Raw genomic sequence first — 18,883 nt, forward strand, 5'->3', positions numbered from 1 at the left:
TAGCTATGAAGACAATACTCACATGTTCATAACCGTTCGAGAACAAATCAAGCACTGAGTAAGTCAATTGAACAAATCAATATTTTTGAGCCAAAGAGAAATGGAAAAAAGTCAGAACTTAGCTTCAATGAGCAAGGTTCAAAACAACAGAGAAGGCCAGCCATCTAGGTCATGGACTCTGAACTGAGTTGCAACAGTCACATTAGGACAGTTACTAAGTCAGCCTACTATCTCCTAAAGAATATTTCTAAGATGAAATAACTTTCTTCGCAGGAATTGGAAAGTCTTACTAAAACAATGTATAAGACAGCTGCAGCTGAGTCAGAAGGCCGCGGCCCGTGTCCTCACTAACACCAGGTTCACTTCAGTTCTGAGGTCTTCACACTGTCAACTACTGCTTGTTTGTGAAGCACTGAATGCTGTAAGGCTAAAACACATTTGTGATCCCCTGCTACATTATGAACCATCCAGAACTCTCTGGTCTGCTTTCTGTCTGCAGAGTCAGAACTAAACATGGGGAAGCTCAGTTAGCATGCTTCAAACATCTGGAACAAACTCCCAGAATCCTGCAGGTCCGCTGTAACCCTCAGTTCTGTAATCCATTACTTTATTCTTTGATCAAATCAACTATTCATGTCTTACACTACATTTAGATATGTATTCCTGTATTTTATATTACATCAAATGTATATATATATATATTATTTCAGTTTGTTTTATTATTCATTTTATTCTCTTGGCTTTTTCATGACATTTTAAAATGTGTTTCTGCTGTTAATGCTCCTCGTGTTTTCGTCTGTGTTGAAATAAGCTATATAAATAATCGAGCCTTGCCTTGCACAGTTTAATTTACTGTAGCTACAGCAAAACAAATAACCTGGTTTCCACATCAGTAGTTGTTTAGTTTTCTATGTCTTATGAAACAGTCTAATATTTAATCTAGGGTGTGTCAATATGTCACTCGCAATATCAAATGACGATCAAGTGTACGTGTATAGCGTCTAGAGCAGGTATATAAAGAACCCTAACCCTTCCATGACTATCGCAACTCTCGCTGCAGCTGCAAGTGCTACTTCATCTGATCATCACAGCAAGGTAAGGGTTTAGTTCTTTAGTTTGTTTTAAAAATAAAAACTGTGAAAGTTAAACTATAGCCCTTGAGTACAACATGTCAAGGAACACAATATAACGAACATGTATGAAGTTGTGTCCACTGCAAGGGAAGCACTGCTCAGAAAGCAAACTTTACTCCAGGCGCTTTAGTCATTGTAACATTTTACATTTCTAATCTCTACACAGATGGAATCTGGCGTCTACTGCATCGTGCTCCTCTGTTTGACCAGTGGACTGTGGATGGAGGCAGATGTACGTACTATTTGTTATGCGTAGCTACGGATAATACGCAAGTAATACATTACAAATAATAGACTATTTAATGAATATCCAGCTCCGTCACATGCAACATTATCTTTTTCAAATATAATCACAGGAGGTTTCAGAAATGCAGTCTCTTTTTTGATGATGAGATAAGATAAAGGGATGTTACAATAAGTAATGGGGATGGAGACTCAAGTTTGATGTGTAGATCCCACTGTAGATCAATATCACAGATACATTAAAGCTGGGTTACTTTAGGGAATATTAGTAAAGAATTCATTCGTAACACCATTTCCAAAGCAACGCTATAGCGTTATCTGAACTATGAAACACAACCTGTTCATTCCTAATGATGTGTTCTTTACATCCACAGGCAACAGCTAATTCAGCAGGTTATTTTGGTAATGGAGTCAAAATACAGCATCCAACACTTTGTGACTGCAGCAACATTAAGATGGCATCCGATTGGACAGCATCTGTGTTCTGAAGTCTTTGCTTCTGTTGCTCTCTCAATTAATTAAGTATTTATTATTAAGTCTTTTTATATGACAATTGCAGATTGCAGAGGGAGCTGCCCCCCTGAGTGGACCCAGCTTGGCTCTCGCTGTTTCATCTTCAAGAATCAGCCAATGAACTGGGCTAGTGCTGAGGTACTGAAATGACAACAATAGTGCATTAACTGGAACTTTTAATGTTTGGCATGTTCTCTAAAACAGATTTTGAAACAACATTGTTTGTCTGTGCGCACTTTGTTTCCCCACCATAGAGAGATTGCCTTGGCCTCGGAGGGAATCTGGCTTCTTTCCAATCGACCACTGAATTCAACTTCATCAGAAAGTTGGTGAGAACAGCAACAGGCCAAGATCTACACTTTTGGGCTGGAGGCCATGATGCTGTCATGGTGAGTTATTTATATATTCTAATTTAGGAGTCGCATTAAAGATATACACTGCAAAAACTGAAATCTTACTAAGATGAAATATCTTAAATCAAGACAAAACATGCTTATATTTTGTCTGCCAAGATATTTGCTCTTACAAAGAAGTTTTTGCAGTAGTGAATTTCACTTCCATTAAGTGCTTTTACTTAATTATCTTAATAAGGTTTTATTACTTGTTTTTGAGATTTTAATACTGATTCTGAGTAAATTCATGTATAAATTGAGAAATACCATAATTCTAAAGGTATTGGATCAACACTGATAAGTAGAAAACTGCTTTTTCAAAGTCAGAATATCTTATTGCAAGCATCCTATCCTTTTTCATCTCTTAACATATTAAAAACAGATAATCTGACCAAATTAAATTCATTGTTTTATGGTCAGTCTAAACCCCAGTACATCAATTAAGTATGTCCATGAAATGCAGTATACAGAAATAACAGTACCAGCCAAGTCAAACTACTGCATTAAGAACATTCTTTTCAGCATGTATTATTCTTCAGCAAGCTAAAGTGATTGAGCACTATGTGCAAACATCTCATTTGAAAAGTTAAAGTCGGTAACATTATTCAGGACAAGGGCATTTAGCAAACATAAACAGCGTTGATAAACACCTAAATGGCTGATAACATGTTATGTAATTAACATTTAAAACAACCTGAAAGAAAGACCCAGTATTATACAAAGACAGATGATTTATTGATTTATGATGATTTAGGCACACTGCAAACTATAATGCAAAACACATCTGGAATCCAAACAGCTAACATTTGTATCTGCTAATAACATATCCTAAGTCAGGACCTTAGTCCTACATTTAAACCTGCTGAGTTTGCTTTAAATGCTTCAACATCATCATATCAAAGAAACACACTATGAGTCATTTGAACTGTTGTGCAATTCCATTACATCCCCAAGATAGTATTTCACTTGTACATAGGTTTGGCCCTTTCTGCTGATTGTGTAATAAGAGGTAAAATCAACCAGCTTTTCGGCATCCACTAACTCAGTGGCCTGTGCAAGGTGTGGGACCTCAACTTGATAAGCCATAACATTTCTATCAAAGCTTAGAATCAACAAGAAATATGCTTTTGACAAGTCCAAATTCTGGTGTATTACCATTTAGTACATTGGCAAGGATCAAGGACTTCTCAGTAATGTATTTCTTACCATGTATCACAAGCCACTGATACAGCGTGGTTAATTTCACTGAAACCTAGGAAGTCCCTCAATTTTCCTTGTAAATATTGTAAATATCTCTAACCTCAGATACAGGACCTATCTCCTTTTCATTGGAAAAAATTGGGTGCTTGGAAGGGTCAACATTTTGGCAGCTTTCATATATTTGGTTCTGATTAATCAAAGACTTGCATACATTTTTAAATTGAGCTTGGAGGCCCATTGCTTAAATAAACAATGCTTAGACTCGAACCGCATACACATATGTCTGACCATGGGACCCAATGATTCTATCTGTGATGGCAAATGTATCATGTAATGCTGCTTAGGTGGAACATTGTGGTCTGGAAAAAGCTCCTTCCAATGCTTCAAATGACTTTCAATCAGTAACTTTAACCTTGACACAGTTGCAATGGTAAGAACAGGTGCAAACACTATTTGAACAATCTCTATTAAGTCCATTACCAACTGCACTTATGCATTGACTTTCACATGTTCCAAAACAAATGGCAATATCCTCAACAGGACAAGCATTTGCCCTGATGTAGTGTTGTCACGATACCAACATTTTGGTTTCGATACCGATACCAAGTCAAGAATTGCGATTCCGATTCTTTTTCGATACTTTTCTTAAAAAAATGGAAACACGGAATATCGGCTTTAAAATTAGGAATAACAGATGATTTTAGCAGTCAGAACAACTAAAGCAGCAGTGTTACTAAGAACAGAAACGCCAAAGAGTCACATCTAATATAAATATATATAAAAGCATTTATTTTAATTGTGTAGCAGTGAGTTTAACATTCTGGCAGCACTGTTGAGCATTTTGAAAATGTATTTTCATGCCTCTGTGCAAGGCTTAGTCTTTCTATCTTTATAGCCACTGGTGTAAAGTAACTAAGTTCATAAACTCAAGTACTACTTGGGTACAATTTTGAGATACTTGTACTTTATTTAAGTATTTCAATGTTTATTTTGCTACTTTGTACTTCTAATCCACTACAGTTCAGAGGTACATGGTGTACTTTTACTCCACTACAGTTCAGAGGTACATGGTGTACTTCTAATCCACTACAGTTCAGAGGTACATGGTGTACTTCAACTCCACTACATGTATTAATACCTTTAGTTACTTCACAGATCTGGATGAATGATGTGAAATCTAACCAAGTGTTGAATCAGACTTTAGTTCCACCTGGAGTAAATCCACCAGCTACCCTGCAGTCTACAAAGTACTTCAGACTAGCTGCACCTTCACCAGCTACCCTGCAGTCTACAAAGTACTTCAGACTAGCTGCACCTCCACCAGCTACCCTGCAGTCTACAAAGTACTTCAGACTAGCTGCACCTTCACCAGCTACCCTGCAGTCTACAAAGTACTTCAGACTAGCTGCACCTTCACCAGCTACCCTGCAGTCTACAAAGTACTTCAAACTAGCTGCACCTTTACCAGCTTTGAGAACACTTTCATGATCAATCATTATAAAACATATCTTATATATTATTCTGAAATGGACCAATCTGCACCATGACTACTTTTACTGTCGCTACTTTAATACTTTTACTTGAGGAACATTTTGAATGCAGTACTTTTACTGTAACAGAGTATTCCTACACTCTGGTGCTTCTAGTACAAGACCTGAGTACTTCTACTTTTACTGTCGCTACTTTAACTATATTTTGATGAGAATACTTTTGTACTTTTATTTGAGGAACATTTTGATTTCAGGATTATTCCTACATTCTGGTACTTCTACTTTAACTCAAGTACAAGACCCGGGTACTTCTACTTTTACTCAAGTACAAGATATATACTTATACCACCTCCGTGTATAGCCTATGAAAAAAAAACTAATAGAAAACGAAGGCTAAAGCTAACGTTAGCAGATAGTGATGCTAGTTTGCTAGTTAAGTTTGCTCAACGATAATATTGCGACAGAAAAACTTTTCAGTGCACATCACGCTCTGCCGCTCCGACAGGGAGCTCTGCTCTGAACACCTGAACGGCCCGTTCACAGACTTCTGGCGTCTTTTTTGTTAACAAGCCGAGGCGCAGCGGCAGTTGCACTCCCACTTGCAGCCATGCTTCTCGTTTTCTCACATGCTCTGGCAGCTAGCACGTGGCCACGTGCACGAGAGAGGGGAGGGACTTAGAGCGTGCTTGAGAGGAGCGGGACTGCAGGCACGGCTGCAGTGCAGGGAGTGGAAGCAGAGCGCTGAACACACACGGCTCTTATTAAAAACGGCGCTTCTTCTTTCGTATAACGTTAGATGTCCAACTCGGTGTCGTGTAGCCATTCCCGCATCGCTGGTCCTAGGTCGAAGAGGCTGGCTTCCGAGGGTGGTCTATATAAGGGGCAGATGGTGATTATTATTATTATTATATGGAAAAACGGCGCTTTTTCACGGGAGTACTTTTCCCCGTCATTCTTAAAATACCGATACTAATGAAACGGAGGAATCGTACCGTTTTTAACGGCAGGGTATCGCGGTACCTTTCAAGTATCGGTACACCGTGCAACACTACCCTGATGACTGCCTTAGTTTACCATCAGTTGACACAAGTGTACTCAGAGAAATTGGGGATGGTCGATCTCTAACATCTAGCGGCGAATAAGGGAAACCAAGAATAGCTGAATTCACAGAGTCCAGATTTAACTCTCCTGACTGAATAAGATGATTCAAAACACATTTAATTTCCAAAGGAGCTATACCCTCTAGAATGACATGCATAATGTCTTGCGGGGTTTGTCGAATAATATCAAAGGATGGGAAGTCAACTAACTTGCTCCTTCGATTGATCCCATATGTTGTTCTAAGGCTGTTGCGAAGCAAGTCTGTGCTCGCCTTTTCTATTTCATCACACTGCCTGACATGATTCTCCAATGTTCTTTTAATATATGCATCCTCGTTGAATTGTGACTGCATGTCCTCAAAAGAACACTCACAGTGTCTGCACTTACTGTAAGCAAAGCCCACTCCCTCTTTGAACCCTGCGAGTTCATGCTGTGCCAGAGAGAAACCATAGCACCATGTATTGTTTTCTCCCCGTTAATAGTTTGCATTTTAACACCACTGTACAATGCATCCATGTCTTCCTTTATTCTATTCAATATTACATCTACGCCAGATTGACGGAGGTCTACTGATTTAGCCATCGCAAGTAGCCTAATAGCAGCCAGCTTAGACCTGTATTTTGGATTTATATTACCTAGGGTGTAGTACACCATTAACAACTTGTTCTTTGATGCAAAGGATCCTAGTGGACTACAGATCTCTATTTCGTCTGTATACAGAATGATCTGCAGTGCATTTGGTTTCTCTGAAAATAAGGGATGAGATTTTAAAAGAGAACCATCAACAAGGTCATGAAAAAAACCTTCACTGCACCTCTGGGGTCCCTCTTCAATCATAGTCAGAATCCTCGGATGTAATAGGAACTGCTCTACACTTTTGACTAATGGTACATAATAAAATAATTTGTCTTTGATGACAAAATCTGTTGATTCTCCACGTTTCTTCCTGCATATGGTTCGAGCAATTGGAATTTCCTCTGCATCCAAACAACAAAACTGCTTCTTAATAACACTGTTCTTGCGAAATGTTGTTGAAACATTAGCAAAGGGGTCAATGAAACTGTCAAATATATCCATTGCATCTTTTTCAAGTCGATTGGTTGTACTTCCTGAATTCTTCTTTAGAACTTCCTTCATCTGCGTCCTGAGGTTGTCCAATAGTGATGAGTGATACTGCTGCACCCCAGCAACAATGTCATTCATGCCTTTCTGAAAATGAGAGATTGAAAGTGATGTGATCAATCTTTGATGTTGGAACACATTATCATGATCACTGTAGCTAGACACAACAGTAAAGTGGATAACCACTAAGACTGAACTTGGCCAACAGTGAACCACTATTAACTGCTAACTGTGTACAATAAGTAGCCAAATACTGTGCTCTGTTCTCATGTGTAAGGAAGCATCTTACCTGTGACAGACGATGCTTGGATCGGGCATTGATAACAAAGGCAGTGGCATGTGTTGTCAGATCCTACAATATACAAAATGTAGTAACTTGACATTTGCAGGTATAACATTACTCACTGTGACAGAAATATATAACCATTAAATGTATGCACATCTGATGATAAAAAACTGGTGAGATGTGGTGAGCAAAGATAGATAATTTAATATTTTGTAACTCTGACCAAAACATATCAAACATTAGTATTCCAACAAGACAATAAGCCGCTCTACCTCTTTATGTGTTCATTTAGTTTTGCTAGTACAGCACATAGAAATACATCTTCACATATACCTCTAGGTGTTATGAATCATTTGGTGAATTTAAATGAAATATTTTGACATAATATTGATATGTAAATGATATGCTAGGCCAATATTAGCCACTACTATATCGGCCTGACCTTTATTTAGCATCCCTTAATTTTCAGTAGATAGTCAACAACAAAGAAAACATACTTGGTGCACTGTGACAGCTCCTTCTTGGTCGATGCCCATTTGCTCTTCAACTGAGTCAGGTGTGTGAAGGTTCTGATCCTTGCTGCTGGAGTCGGCTGGAAGCTGATCATGTTGAATGTTGTCCTGTGTACAACATATCAAAGAAACAGGATTGTTTGAAATTGAATTTAGCTTCACTAAAAGAGCAATTTAAATATTGAATTCCTATCTATCTAAGATTATTTTCACATTAAACAAACTTTGGGGGTAAGAGTTATTTCAGCAACAATTACTAACTGTAAGCAGTAGCACTTTGTCCATTGTCTGGGTTACACTCTATTAAATTGTTTCAGTCCGGAAATCAAAACCATGACGTTTTTTTTACAGTACTACGGCTTCCACAGATTACATTTTTTTATGGATTTTTGTCAAAGCACTTAAGATATTCATTGCTATCGGGATGTTAAAAGCATTCCATGGAATATAACAAAAAGTGTATCTCGAGCCGGTTTCTCAAACTTACCCCACCTTTAATAGTGGGTAAAGAATTTGGGATTTATTTCTGATTGGTTGAATTCACAGTTTTAGCAAATCATGTGCAGATCCTGACAGTGATGCATGCACCTTGCAGGATCTTGCAGAGTGGAAAACCATATTTTTTGTGATTTACTGTTTTAGCAAGTGTGGCCAAACGTTACCAACGTAATGCATATTTTTTAACGTTTTTTTCATCCCCACAAAAACACTACATAGCTAACTGCTGAATTACAAATATATGGTTGACAGATGCCGCCTGCTTGTAGCCTAGCAGATTGATTAGTTAATACTAATAGTTTATAATAACTAAATGTGGCCAGGCTGATCAGTATTGGCTAACGCTATCTGTAACATCACAAAACGTACGAAACTAACCCTGTATCCGAGTTTTTTAAGCACTGGCCCAACCACTGTAGCTAACAATCTTAGCTGAGTTAGCAGCCGTTACTTACTTTTTGCTGCTGTGCTTGGGTTTCCTCCTGTCGGTTTTCATCTCCACGTGTGGCGTCGCAAAGTCTGGTGTCTTCAAGAAGATGTTGAAAGTGTCTTCTCTTTACATGATGGTAGAATGAGTTGTACACTCTATATTCCTCAGTGCATCCATCAATGCCACAGAGCAACCTGAAGTCAGGGCTGCGACTGTGCAGTCGATTAATATGGCTCAATAATAATTTCAGTGAAAAAGTTATAAAAACGCAGCAGATAACGCACCGCCAAAGCATCGTGAAATCTCCCAAAAGTTAAAGTTATTAAAACGTTTCTTCTGCAGCAGGAAACGTTGGGGAAATAACTAATGAAGTGTGTTTATCACATTCTCTAGCTGTATGGGGGAGGCCGGTGAGTCATGTTCCTATATATATATATATATATATACACGTCATAACAATTCCTGGGAATAACTTATGATGTGCATCTAGAAACAGATGTTTGAAATGTTACCTATGACCGCATCAGTTATTAATATTCCTAATATTTGCAACATATACAATATCTCGGTCACCCCTTTTTTTTAAGAAATGGTACCTTCCAATGGGAACCGCGAAAAGGGTCCGTTAAGGGCGTGTGTTAGGTCAGGTGCACCACTGCACCTAGCTTCAAGGTTGCTGGGCCGGCTAGCTTTCCTTCAGGTAGAAGACTGAACCTCTGTGATTTCACATGTAACTACGCCATGGATGAAAATGGAAGAGATATCACATATCCGGGCCTGGATGCTATAGCAACTGCAGCATTACAAGGTAATGCAATTGTGTATTTTATGCTGCACCTCTCCACCAAGCTTTACATTATTTGAATCGGTTGGACAACAAGTTAGCATGCAAAGTAAGCTAGCTAGCTGGCTACATATCTAGTGTTAACTTAGCTAATATATACTGTAAGCTGTTAATAACTGCACAAATGACAAATCGTGCTTAACATTTTAATGTATACTGTATTATTGCCAGAAATAATGTCAAGAAGCAAATGAACCTTCCACAACTGACAGTAAAGTATTTAGCATAGCCATCTTTGGCGCCCTTTTTTGTTGTAGACAGCATTTCACAATGCGTTGTATGATAGTGCGGCTATTGTAACAGCAATTGTTTAAATGTCAATTAAGTAAGTGCAATACATGTTTTAATGTTAAATACAATATTGTGAAGCTAGCCAGAAATCTACATTACTCTTTCATTTTATGTATTTAGATACATATGTTGCTTTTACCTTATTATTAACTGTGTGGTTAAATCTGTTTTCAGCTGCTAATATAAGCAGAGACATGCTGCCCAGCCTATCTAAGGAGGACTTGCGTGATCTCCTTCCTGGGCCTGAGCACTTCTTCAGAAGAAGAACCATTTGGAGACTCACTCATGATGAAAATGAGGTAATTCCAGATTCTAACATTTGAGGAACTTTAAACCTGTTACCAAGTAAGCCTTTCCTAGTCATCATGCAGTTATTTGAAGAAGTGGAGTTTTTTGGTTGTGTTGATTATTATTTGTGTCACAGTGTAGTGTTCTTTTCATTGTAAATACCATTATTTTTATATATATATATGCATCTTTTATACAGGGCCAGGAGAGAGACCTGTGTAGACCGAGTACCTCTCATGGGACTTGTGATTTCAGCCCTATTCCCACCCCCCAACCTTCCTTGTTTGCCTCCTCTTCCAGCTCCTGTCCATCCCCTGTCTTTTCTCCACCCTCCTTCCCCTCTCAAAGCCCACAACCCCAACATGGTGCCAGCAGAACCGTACAGATTCCTAGTCCACTGTATGTCTTATACACAGACACAGAATTGGAGCAATCACGAAGCACCTTTTCTGAAAAGCAGCGTGCTGGAGAAGAAGGAGACTACGTCCTTTCCAAAGACCTTCGCTGTCGATTGATCAGGAATACAGTCACAAGCATGATTTCCATTAAAAGAGCAGCTGGGGATGACTTTAACTATCCATGCAGCCGTGAACTCACTGTAATGGCGAAGCGTCTAATTGAGTACTACCCAATGCTTCGGGACAGATCTCAAACCAGTAGAGCTGAGTGGGTATGTCACTATTCAAGTTTTCAACTCATGGTTCAGACAAAGCACTGCAATCATTTGCCTATCAAACTGGGAGTGATGTGTTTTATCCAGTTCAATAAGAGCTCTGTGCAACTGCTTGTATGGTGTATTTTGTTTGATACAAGTTTGTTTAATGTGAGTTATAATGCAACCTGTTGTGTGTGTGTGTGTGTCTTGTAAGGAAACTGTGAACAAACAGCTTTTGAAAAGGATCCAGAATGTGACAACCCCGAAAGAGAAGCAGGGTTCAACTCCTTCAAGAAAGAGGCCTAGGAGTTTAAGCTTTCAGAGCAGCCATGAGACGTCCACTGATGAGACTGATGAATCCACCGCATCCACCTTGATCTAGGAGAGATCACCACCATCTCGATGCAGCGCCCGGAGGCTGAACAGTTATGTGGTAAGTACAGACATTGAAATAGTAGATGGTTCAATCTCTTCAAGAAAATGTAACAATATCAATAAGCTATTTTAGAACCCTTTTTTATTCAAGATTACTCATCTATGTTTGCCCTGTGTCAGTCACTATGGCTGTTTGTGTGTTAATGTCTCATTTAAACTTTAACATCAGAAATGAAAATAGTGGGGTTTATGTTTTCTAGCATCAGAAACTGAGAGCCCACAGACCCAGGCGAGACATTATAAGACTCTACAGGCGATGTATAAAACCAAGGCCAGACCAAACAAGATGGATGTTGCTCAGCTCCTGGACCTCGAAATCCAAGCGAGAAGGGCCTTCATCGACTCTGATGTTACAAAGGAGCAGGACAGGCCTTCCAACATTCTTAAAGCTTATCCTTGCTTTGGAGAACTGGATCATGTAAGCAAATGTTTTCGTTTTATGTACAACTATGCTTCCTAATTCGGTTAACGTTAGACCAAATTTGAAATGAGAAATGGTATGACAATTAAATCAGATCTGTATCATTATTTATAAATAAATGACTCAAACATGCTTATTGAATACACATATTTATTCTGCATAGATATATAAAAACCCTCCACTTATTTAAAAAGAACACATTTCACAAATGTGCTTCTGATACACGCAACATTATTTTGTTAGTAGTATTGGTCCACAATACGTATTTAAAAATAGTGTGTGCATCAGACATATTTCTATGTGCACTGTAATATTTTTGTTAAGTGACCATTTAAATCACATTATACACATGAATCTTTTTTTGGAAATTAAATTAAGAGACGAATTACTAACCCTTGGAATGTAGATTTGAATGTTTCTCCTATATATTTTCTCTCTCGTTGTCTTAGCTAATGGATGAACTACGGCGGGTCCTCAATCAAGGCAACTCCCACTTCTTAATGGAACTTAAGACCCGGTGGGGGACCTTTTGTGAGAGGGCACAGTTTTATGGAGTTTTCAAAAAGCTCATGAGGCCTCCGCAGCTTGACAAAGGTGATTATTATCTCTGACGATGTCTATTTATTAACTGACTGCAGGAAACGGAATGACACTTTTTTTTTCAACAGTAAAGCACTCAATTGCCATGATGAAGGCTTTACCAGAGATGTTCCCATCACCTATGGCCCCACCCAAGAAGTTAAGGCATGCGAGTGAGGCTGTGCTCCACGTCCTTGAGGTAAGAACATCTATAATTCTTACATAATTCATGTCGATACAAAGAGTGAAATGTTGTGATCATATTTGTTTGGCTTTTTGTGATGATTTCTTTGTCTGTTTTTGTGTCAGTCTGCAGAAGACCCCAACACCTTTCTTCAGACACGACCACTCTCCAGCCCTGTTGTCATCATCTGCGAAACCAACTGTATACTGGCCATTGGAACCATGCCCGTGCTCATCTTCCCAAAAGAGGACATTCATGAAAGCGTGATGTATCTCGTGGCATGTTATTACACCTTTCACCTCACCTATCCTAAGTGCATTGCAACACTTCTGTCTGTGGTGCAGACTGAAGTCCTCTTGGACGCCATTCACGACTGTGACATGACTACTTCATACAAAAAGGCTATGGCCGACTGGAAAAAGTTCATAAGTGATTAGGGCACTTGTATATGAGGGGCCGCTAGGGACATTATTCAGAAATACTGTTCACATACACATGTGAAACACTCTCACACACAACTGAAACCAACATAATTTACAAACATATGTAAAAATCTCTCATATACACATATGAAACGCTCTCACACACACACCTGAAATGCTCTCACACACACACACACACACACACACACACACACACGCACACCTGAAACGCTCTCACACACATATAAAACACTATCCCATATCTGTGGGAGAGTGTTTCAGGTGTGTGTGTGTGTGTGTGTGTGTGTGTGTGTGTGTGTGTGTGTGTGTGTGTGTGTGTGTGTGTGTGTGTGTGTGTGTGTGTGTGTGTGTGTGTGTGTGTGTGTGTGTGTGTGTGTGTGTGTGTGTGTGTGTGTGTGTGTGTGTGTGTGTGTGTGTGTGTGTGTGTGTGTGTGAGTGTGTGCGTATCACATGTGTATATGAGTGCGTTTGACATGTATATGTGAATAACTTTGGATTTCATGTGTGTGAGAGCGTTTCATGTGTATATGAGAGATTTTTACATATGTTTGTAAATTATGTTGGTTTCAGTTGTGTGTGTGTGTGAGAGTGTTTCACATGTTTATGTGAACGGTATTTCTGAATAATGTCCATAGCGGCCCCTCATACTTATAGTCCTATTGAAAATTGTTAGCTGAGTCAAAAGTGTCATGAGAATTTCACTTGCGTTGCATTTTACAGTGAAATAATGTTCTGTTTTTCTCTAAAGACATATCTGATGACTGACCTTTACTACACTGTTTGAAAACAATAAAAACATTAAAAGAAATCATTTGAGACTCATATTTTTCTTTATTCTTTCTTTATTTAAGTTTATATCTTGATAGGATTAAAGATTTGTGAAGGTTTTGTCTCTACGTTTCTTGGTATTTAGCCTTATTTTAAGAATACTTTAATAGCACCAAATGCTGAATTTAAGTAGATTTTTCTACATATTAAGAAAATAATTCTTAAATCTTATCTTTGTATTTAGACAAATATACCTGTTTAAAGTGAAGCTGCACTGGATTTAAGATATGTTGCCTAACATAAAATATAATTTTGGGACAAAAGCAGTAGAATATGCTGAATTCAAGCACATTTTCCTTATAATAAGATTATAATTCTTAAAGATATTCCTTGCTTCAATTCAAATTTACTTAATTTTGGTTTAAAAACACTTGTTTTAAGATATCTGTAGATCTTTTTAGGCTAGATATATTTACTTGTTTTAAGAAGGTCTTGGCAAGTGAATTTTTCTTGTTCTGTTGGCAGATAATTTTTCTTATTTTAAGTAATATATTACTCATTTTACTATTTATTTTTCTAGTTTTTGCAGTGTAAGGACTGTACAAAAACTCTTTTTTATAACAATTTTCATTGTCTCAATTAACTAATTATGACTAAATATAAGCCACTCAGGAAGGCCTTTCATTCACGTCTGGAGAGTCAGATAACATTGAACAAACTATATGGAATACCTTAGACTTTGTACTTTGAATATGACGGCCTCAGGGACTCCGTAGGACAGCAGATTACTTTAATCTCTACTAGTTAATATCACTAAATAAACAATGGATGAATTGGCTTCATGAACATTTGACCAACATACTGAGAGTGTCACTTAACTGTGCCTGTAAGCTCCATTATAAGCAATTATTTGACAACATAACGCACCAATAAGCCAACAATAAGCTACCTTTTTAATGACACAGCACCAGGCAGACTGCTGATAAGACAACCCAGTCTCACAAAACAACGTGTAATAGCGACGTTTGTCCACAGGGCAAAACTTAGTATATTCACAAATAACCCTCTCAAGACGTGACATGGATACAATATGTGTTCCTCTTCATTTCTAATGACCAGTGTCCATGTCACGTGATCGAAAACTTTCCTTGCCTGAGAAAAAAAAATACACAAAAGAATACACTTCTTCTAGCGAGAAGTGTATATTGTACTTTTAAAATGTACGTCCAGTGGATGTGTAGTCTATAGTTTGTATTGGAGCTCTCGCCAGGAGAACGTGTATATACTACTGTAGTGGAAACTTCTGAAGCAATGGAGACGAAACTCAGAGAGACACGGGGAGAGCAGGAACTTTGATGGCAAACACTGATGGTTTATTTGGAGCTTCGGCCGGAGAATTCACGAGACATGTCGTGCACCACGAGTTGACACAATGGATGCCAAACCAATTCTGAAGATCTCTACCCCAGACCCGTGTGTTTAGCTGGTTCTGAGAGAATAATCAACAGGCAAAGCACGAGAGCACCTCTATCAGCTGACGCCAACAGGCAGCAGCAGGGAGACAGAACACTGAGAGCACAGCAGCCAAGCTACAGGTGCCTGAGCTCAGTCAGGACAGTACAAACTGATAAACTGGGTCGAAGTTATGGGCCTGGGAAAATATTTCCCCAACACTACGTATGTAAACTATTGTGTTTGCTCTGCGCGCACCCCTTGAAATTGTGAGATTGCTACTTCCCCGTATTCATTTCTATTGAACAGCGTCCATGTTAAGTTATAGTCAACTCTCACTGGTTGAAAACAGTATTTACGGTCTCTGCGTTTTCATAGTAACTAAGGTGGTTGCTAGGGACGCATATCATTCCCCTCACTGTCGAATTATTTTACAGTGATATCTGCAGTACGCATCAACTAAAAAACATCACACAACATGAATTGGTTTAAATGGTGTCCAATGCTTTCGTGTTTTTCCGTTTTGATTCGGAGAGACACATTGCTTTTTGAGAGTTTTGGAAAGCCGAAAACATTACGCTACCCATAATCCTCAGCTGTCGTTGAAGCTCGGTGATTGGATGTCTTAGTTGGGATAATGGTGTTTATGCGATAGAAAATACGAAAAAAAGTTTTAAAGAAAATAATACTTATTCTGCGTGTGCTTGCTTTTCTCTTTGGAAGTCATCACATGAATGCATTGTAATAACGGAGCGTCCACACTACAGCTCCAAAAATAGCTTGGAGCTGGGCGTGTCTGGAGCTTGGGGATTTTATTCAAGCAACACGGCCAACAACAACCAATCACATGAATCTCCCGCCCCCGACATACAAAGCAAAAACCCCCGGGGATTTTATGGGAGCAATATATATATATAAACTCCCCAAACAGGCGAAAACCCACCAGTTTCCCCCACTGTCTCTGCCACCTCCCTCCATGCCTGGTTCTTCCGGTTTGTATCCCGGGAGGTGAAGAGGGTCTGGTCATACAAAACCGGGTGATTCGCTACGGCGATAGTTAGTTTCTCCTCCGACTTTTTTTGAAATATAGAAATGAACGGCGGGATATCTCTCCCAGCTTAGACGCGGTTTGATTGGCTAGTGCTTCAGCTGTCAGATTTTGGGAAACGGGATTTGATTGGCTGGCGCTGGCTACTCCGGCGTCCAGGCGACCAGAAGTTGAACAATGTTCAACTTCTGGTCGCCTGGGACGCCTGAGACGCCTCGCTCTGCTACCCACAATTCAGTTCGGCGAAAAAGCGCGGCTACGTGACGTCACCCCATTGAAAATGAATGGGCAGCTTGGAGCAGCTTGGAGCTTTCGACGCTGTCGACGCTGTAGTGTAGACGGGCCGTAAGTGGTTCGGCTGCATTCAATTACACATCTGAGAACTTTTTTTGTTTTGCATCTCTGCTTTCGGGCCTGTACCCGATGTCCATAGTGTTTTTGAGGAATGGATTTTTTTTTGGATCTGCGGAGTATAAATATAGTTTCAGTGGGAGCTTTGGTTCTGATGATTGCTCAATGCCCCCCCCCCCTACCTGGAAGCGATTCTTCTGAGAAAGAGAATATTGCAGAACTGTTTGGGAGTTGTAGTCCTACCATTTCATATGGAAGATATAACATCTCAGTCTAGCTTTGTGGGATTGAAATAGGTATACAAATGTGGGTAATATTTTCATTTTGATGCGTCCTATCATTAAAAAATGCATTGTCATCCATCCATCATTGTGTCTAGAAAATGACTTTTCATTTATTTTTCTCTCAGGAGGGAGTGTGGCTGTGGAGCGATGGCTCTAAGTTTAGCTTCAGCGGCTGGGGCAAGGGGGAGCCAAACAACGTAGGAGGAAAGGAACACTGTATGGAGGTTAACTTTGGAGGTAAAACATAAAAAAGTATATGTTGTCCTCTTTATTTATGCATACAATCTTTTAAAGAGTATTATAAAACATTTGAATTATTCCTTTTGAAGTTGTTACTTAAAAACATGACAAAACAATACCTCTTTAATGTTGTCGTTCATTTATTCATCAGATAACTAATCTGTGTTGTTTTTTGATGATCTTTAAGATCCAGCTAACAAAAAAGTCAACGACCAAAACTGTCTCGACAAGCAACCCTTTGTCTGTTCCTCCTCCCTGAAATGATGATGTCACTTCTACCAGGATGTCCGGCCTCGAGGACATCAGTGCTTTGAAGACTAATCGACACTTCTCATTCACTTATCAATAAACTGATTCACCCAGCTGAGCAATATTTCGGTTTAGCACCTGTCTGTCTTGAACATGTATTTCTCTCTCTGTACTATGATACTAAAGCTGACCAGCAATCCAATCAATGAAAGCATAACTGAAAGCAAAATGCTTCATTATTTCCACATCTTCTAAATGTTCCATCAGCCAGTGATGGTACTCATGTCATCGTCCTCTCACTGCTTGAACATCTTCAAAATCAAATGGGAAATATTGTTAATTTCCACCCACTACTGTAATGTGAATATTAGAAGTAGTAAAGTACACTGCATACCGTTAAACCACTGCATATACATATTGCGAAATGGAAATCAATTTCAAAAACATAATTTAAAGAAGGCATTCATGTTATTTCCTTGTGTACACATGAGGAACATTGCAGTCTCCTTTTTCCGTAGCTTAGTTTGGCAGCTTAATACTTTTACATTCTTTGGTCAATTTAAAAATAGAAGTTTGTTATTTTTGAATAAAAAAGAACATTGTTGAGTTGGCTCTAAACATACTGAAGGACCACATCATTCCAATATGCAAAAAGAAGTGACTCCTCATCAACACCATGCCATCCCTTTTGAATATTCATGTGTTTATATGTGGATGGCACAACATTTTGGATTCATAAAAGCTGAAGTAAAGTGAGTGACGCTTTTTCACGAACACTAAAGGTTGTTTTAACCGTGGTTTCATACTTAACCCTTGATTGTGCAGAGAGGGAGTAACACAGTCACAAGATGGAGGAATACCGGTTCTTGTCGGTAATCATACATCCTGTCGTGAAAAATGTTGGCTTTTTCTAACTTTCTTAAAATTCTGACTTTTCTGAAAATCAAAAAATGCAGGAAATGGAAATGTTTGCGTTGCAGCAGCATAAAAAGACAAGGCATTGCACATTAGAGAAATTAAAAGACTAGAAAGAAACAACCCATTATGTAAACATCTCAAGTAGAAATAAAGGTAGACTTCTTCTTTTCTTTGTAACTAACTAGTACTGTCTGTTGCTGACATCTCTGACTGGATGTCCCACAATGTGTCTCCCAGCAGAGTTAAACCACAGTGCTGCTGCTTCCCATCATGCACCAGGGCTTTGCATTGCATCATGGTATGCTGCTGGGGAGACAAGAAGCTGGTGTCTCTGTTTTCAAAGACTAACTTCTCCTGATAGGTGTCGTCTAGCAAAGCAACACTAAACTGACCCAGGAACGTGAGCTGCTCCCGTCTCTGTCTCTAATGGGGGAGAGAATTACACCAGATCTGAAGCTTTCTGATCATTATCAATATGGAGCAAAGATATAAACAAACCAGCAATCTGAGACA

The 18,883-nt window shown here is 39.0% G+C and overlaps 1 protein-coding gene across 2 annotated transcripts; it reads left to right on the forward strand.

Moving 5' to 3' along the window:
- On the forward strand, positions 1-17,681 carry LOC117443428 (galactose-specific lectin nattectin-like). 2 transcript variants are annotated; one of them, XM_034079414.2, is made up of 8 exons: positions 1-58; positions 1,061-1,095; positions 1,300-1,365; positions 1,751-1,769; positions 1,936-2,027; positions 2,144-2,278; positions 17,089-17,200; positions 17,391-17,681. In XM_034079414.2, the coding sequence occupies exons 3-8, from the start codon at positions 1,300-1,302 to the stop codon at positions 17,465-17,467; spliced, it is 501 nt and encodes a 166-aa protein (XP_033935305.2). In that variant the 5' UTR covers positions 1-58; positions 1,061-1,095; the 3' UTR covers positions 17,468-17,681. The 2 variants fall into 2 exon arrangements, with proteins under 2 accessions (XP_033935305.2, XP_033935304.2); XM_034079413.2 differs by having other exon boundaries at positions 9-58; positions 1,751-1,778.
- The last annotated feature ends 1,202 nt before the right edge of the window (positions 17,682-18,883 follow it).

Source organism: Pseudochaenichthys georgianus, unplaced genomic scaffold (genome assembly GCF_902827115.2).
Source record: "Pseudochaenichthys georgianus unplaced genomic scaffold, fPseGeo1.2 scaffold_610_arrow_ctg1, whole genome shotgun sequence".
In the NCBI taxonomy this organism is placed as follows: domain Eukaryota; kingdom Metazoa; phylum Chordata; class Actinopteri; order Perciformes; family Channichthyidae; genus Pseudochaenichthys; species Pseudochaenichthys georgianus.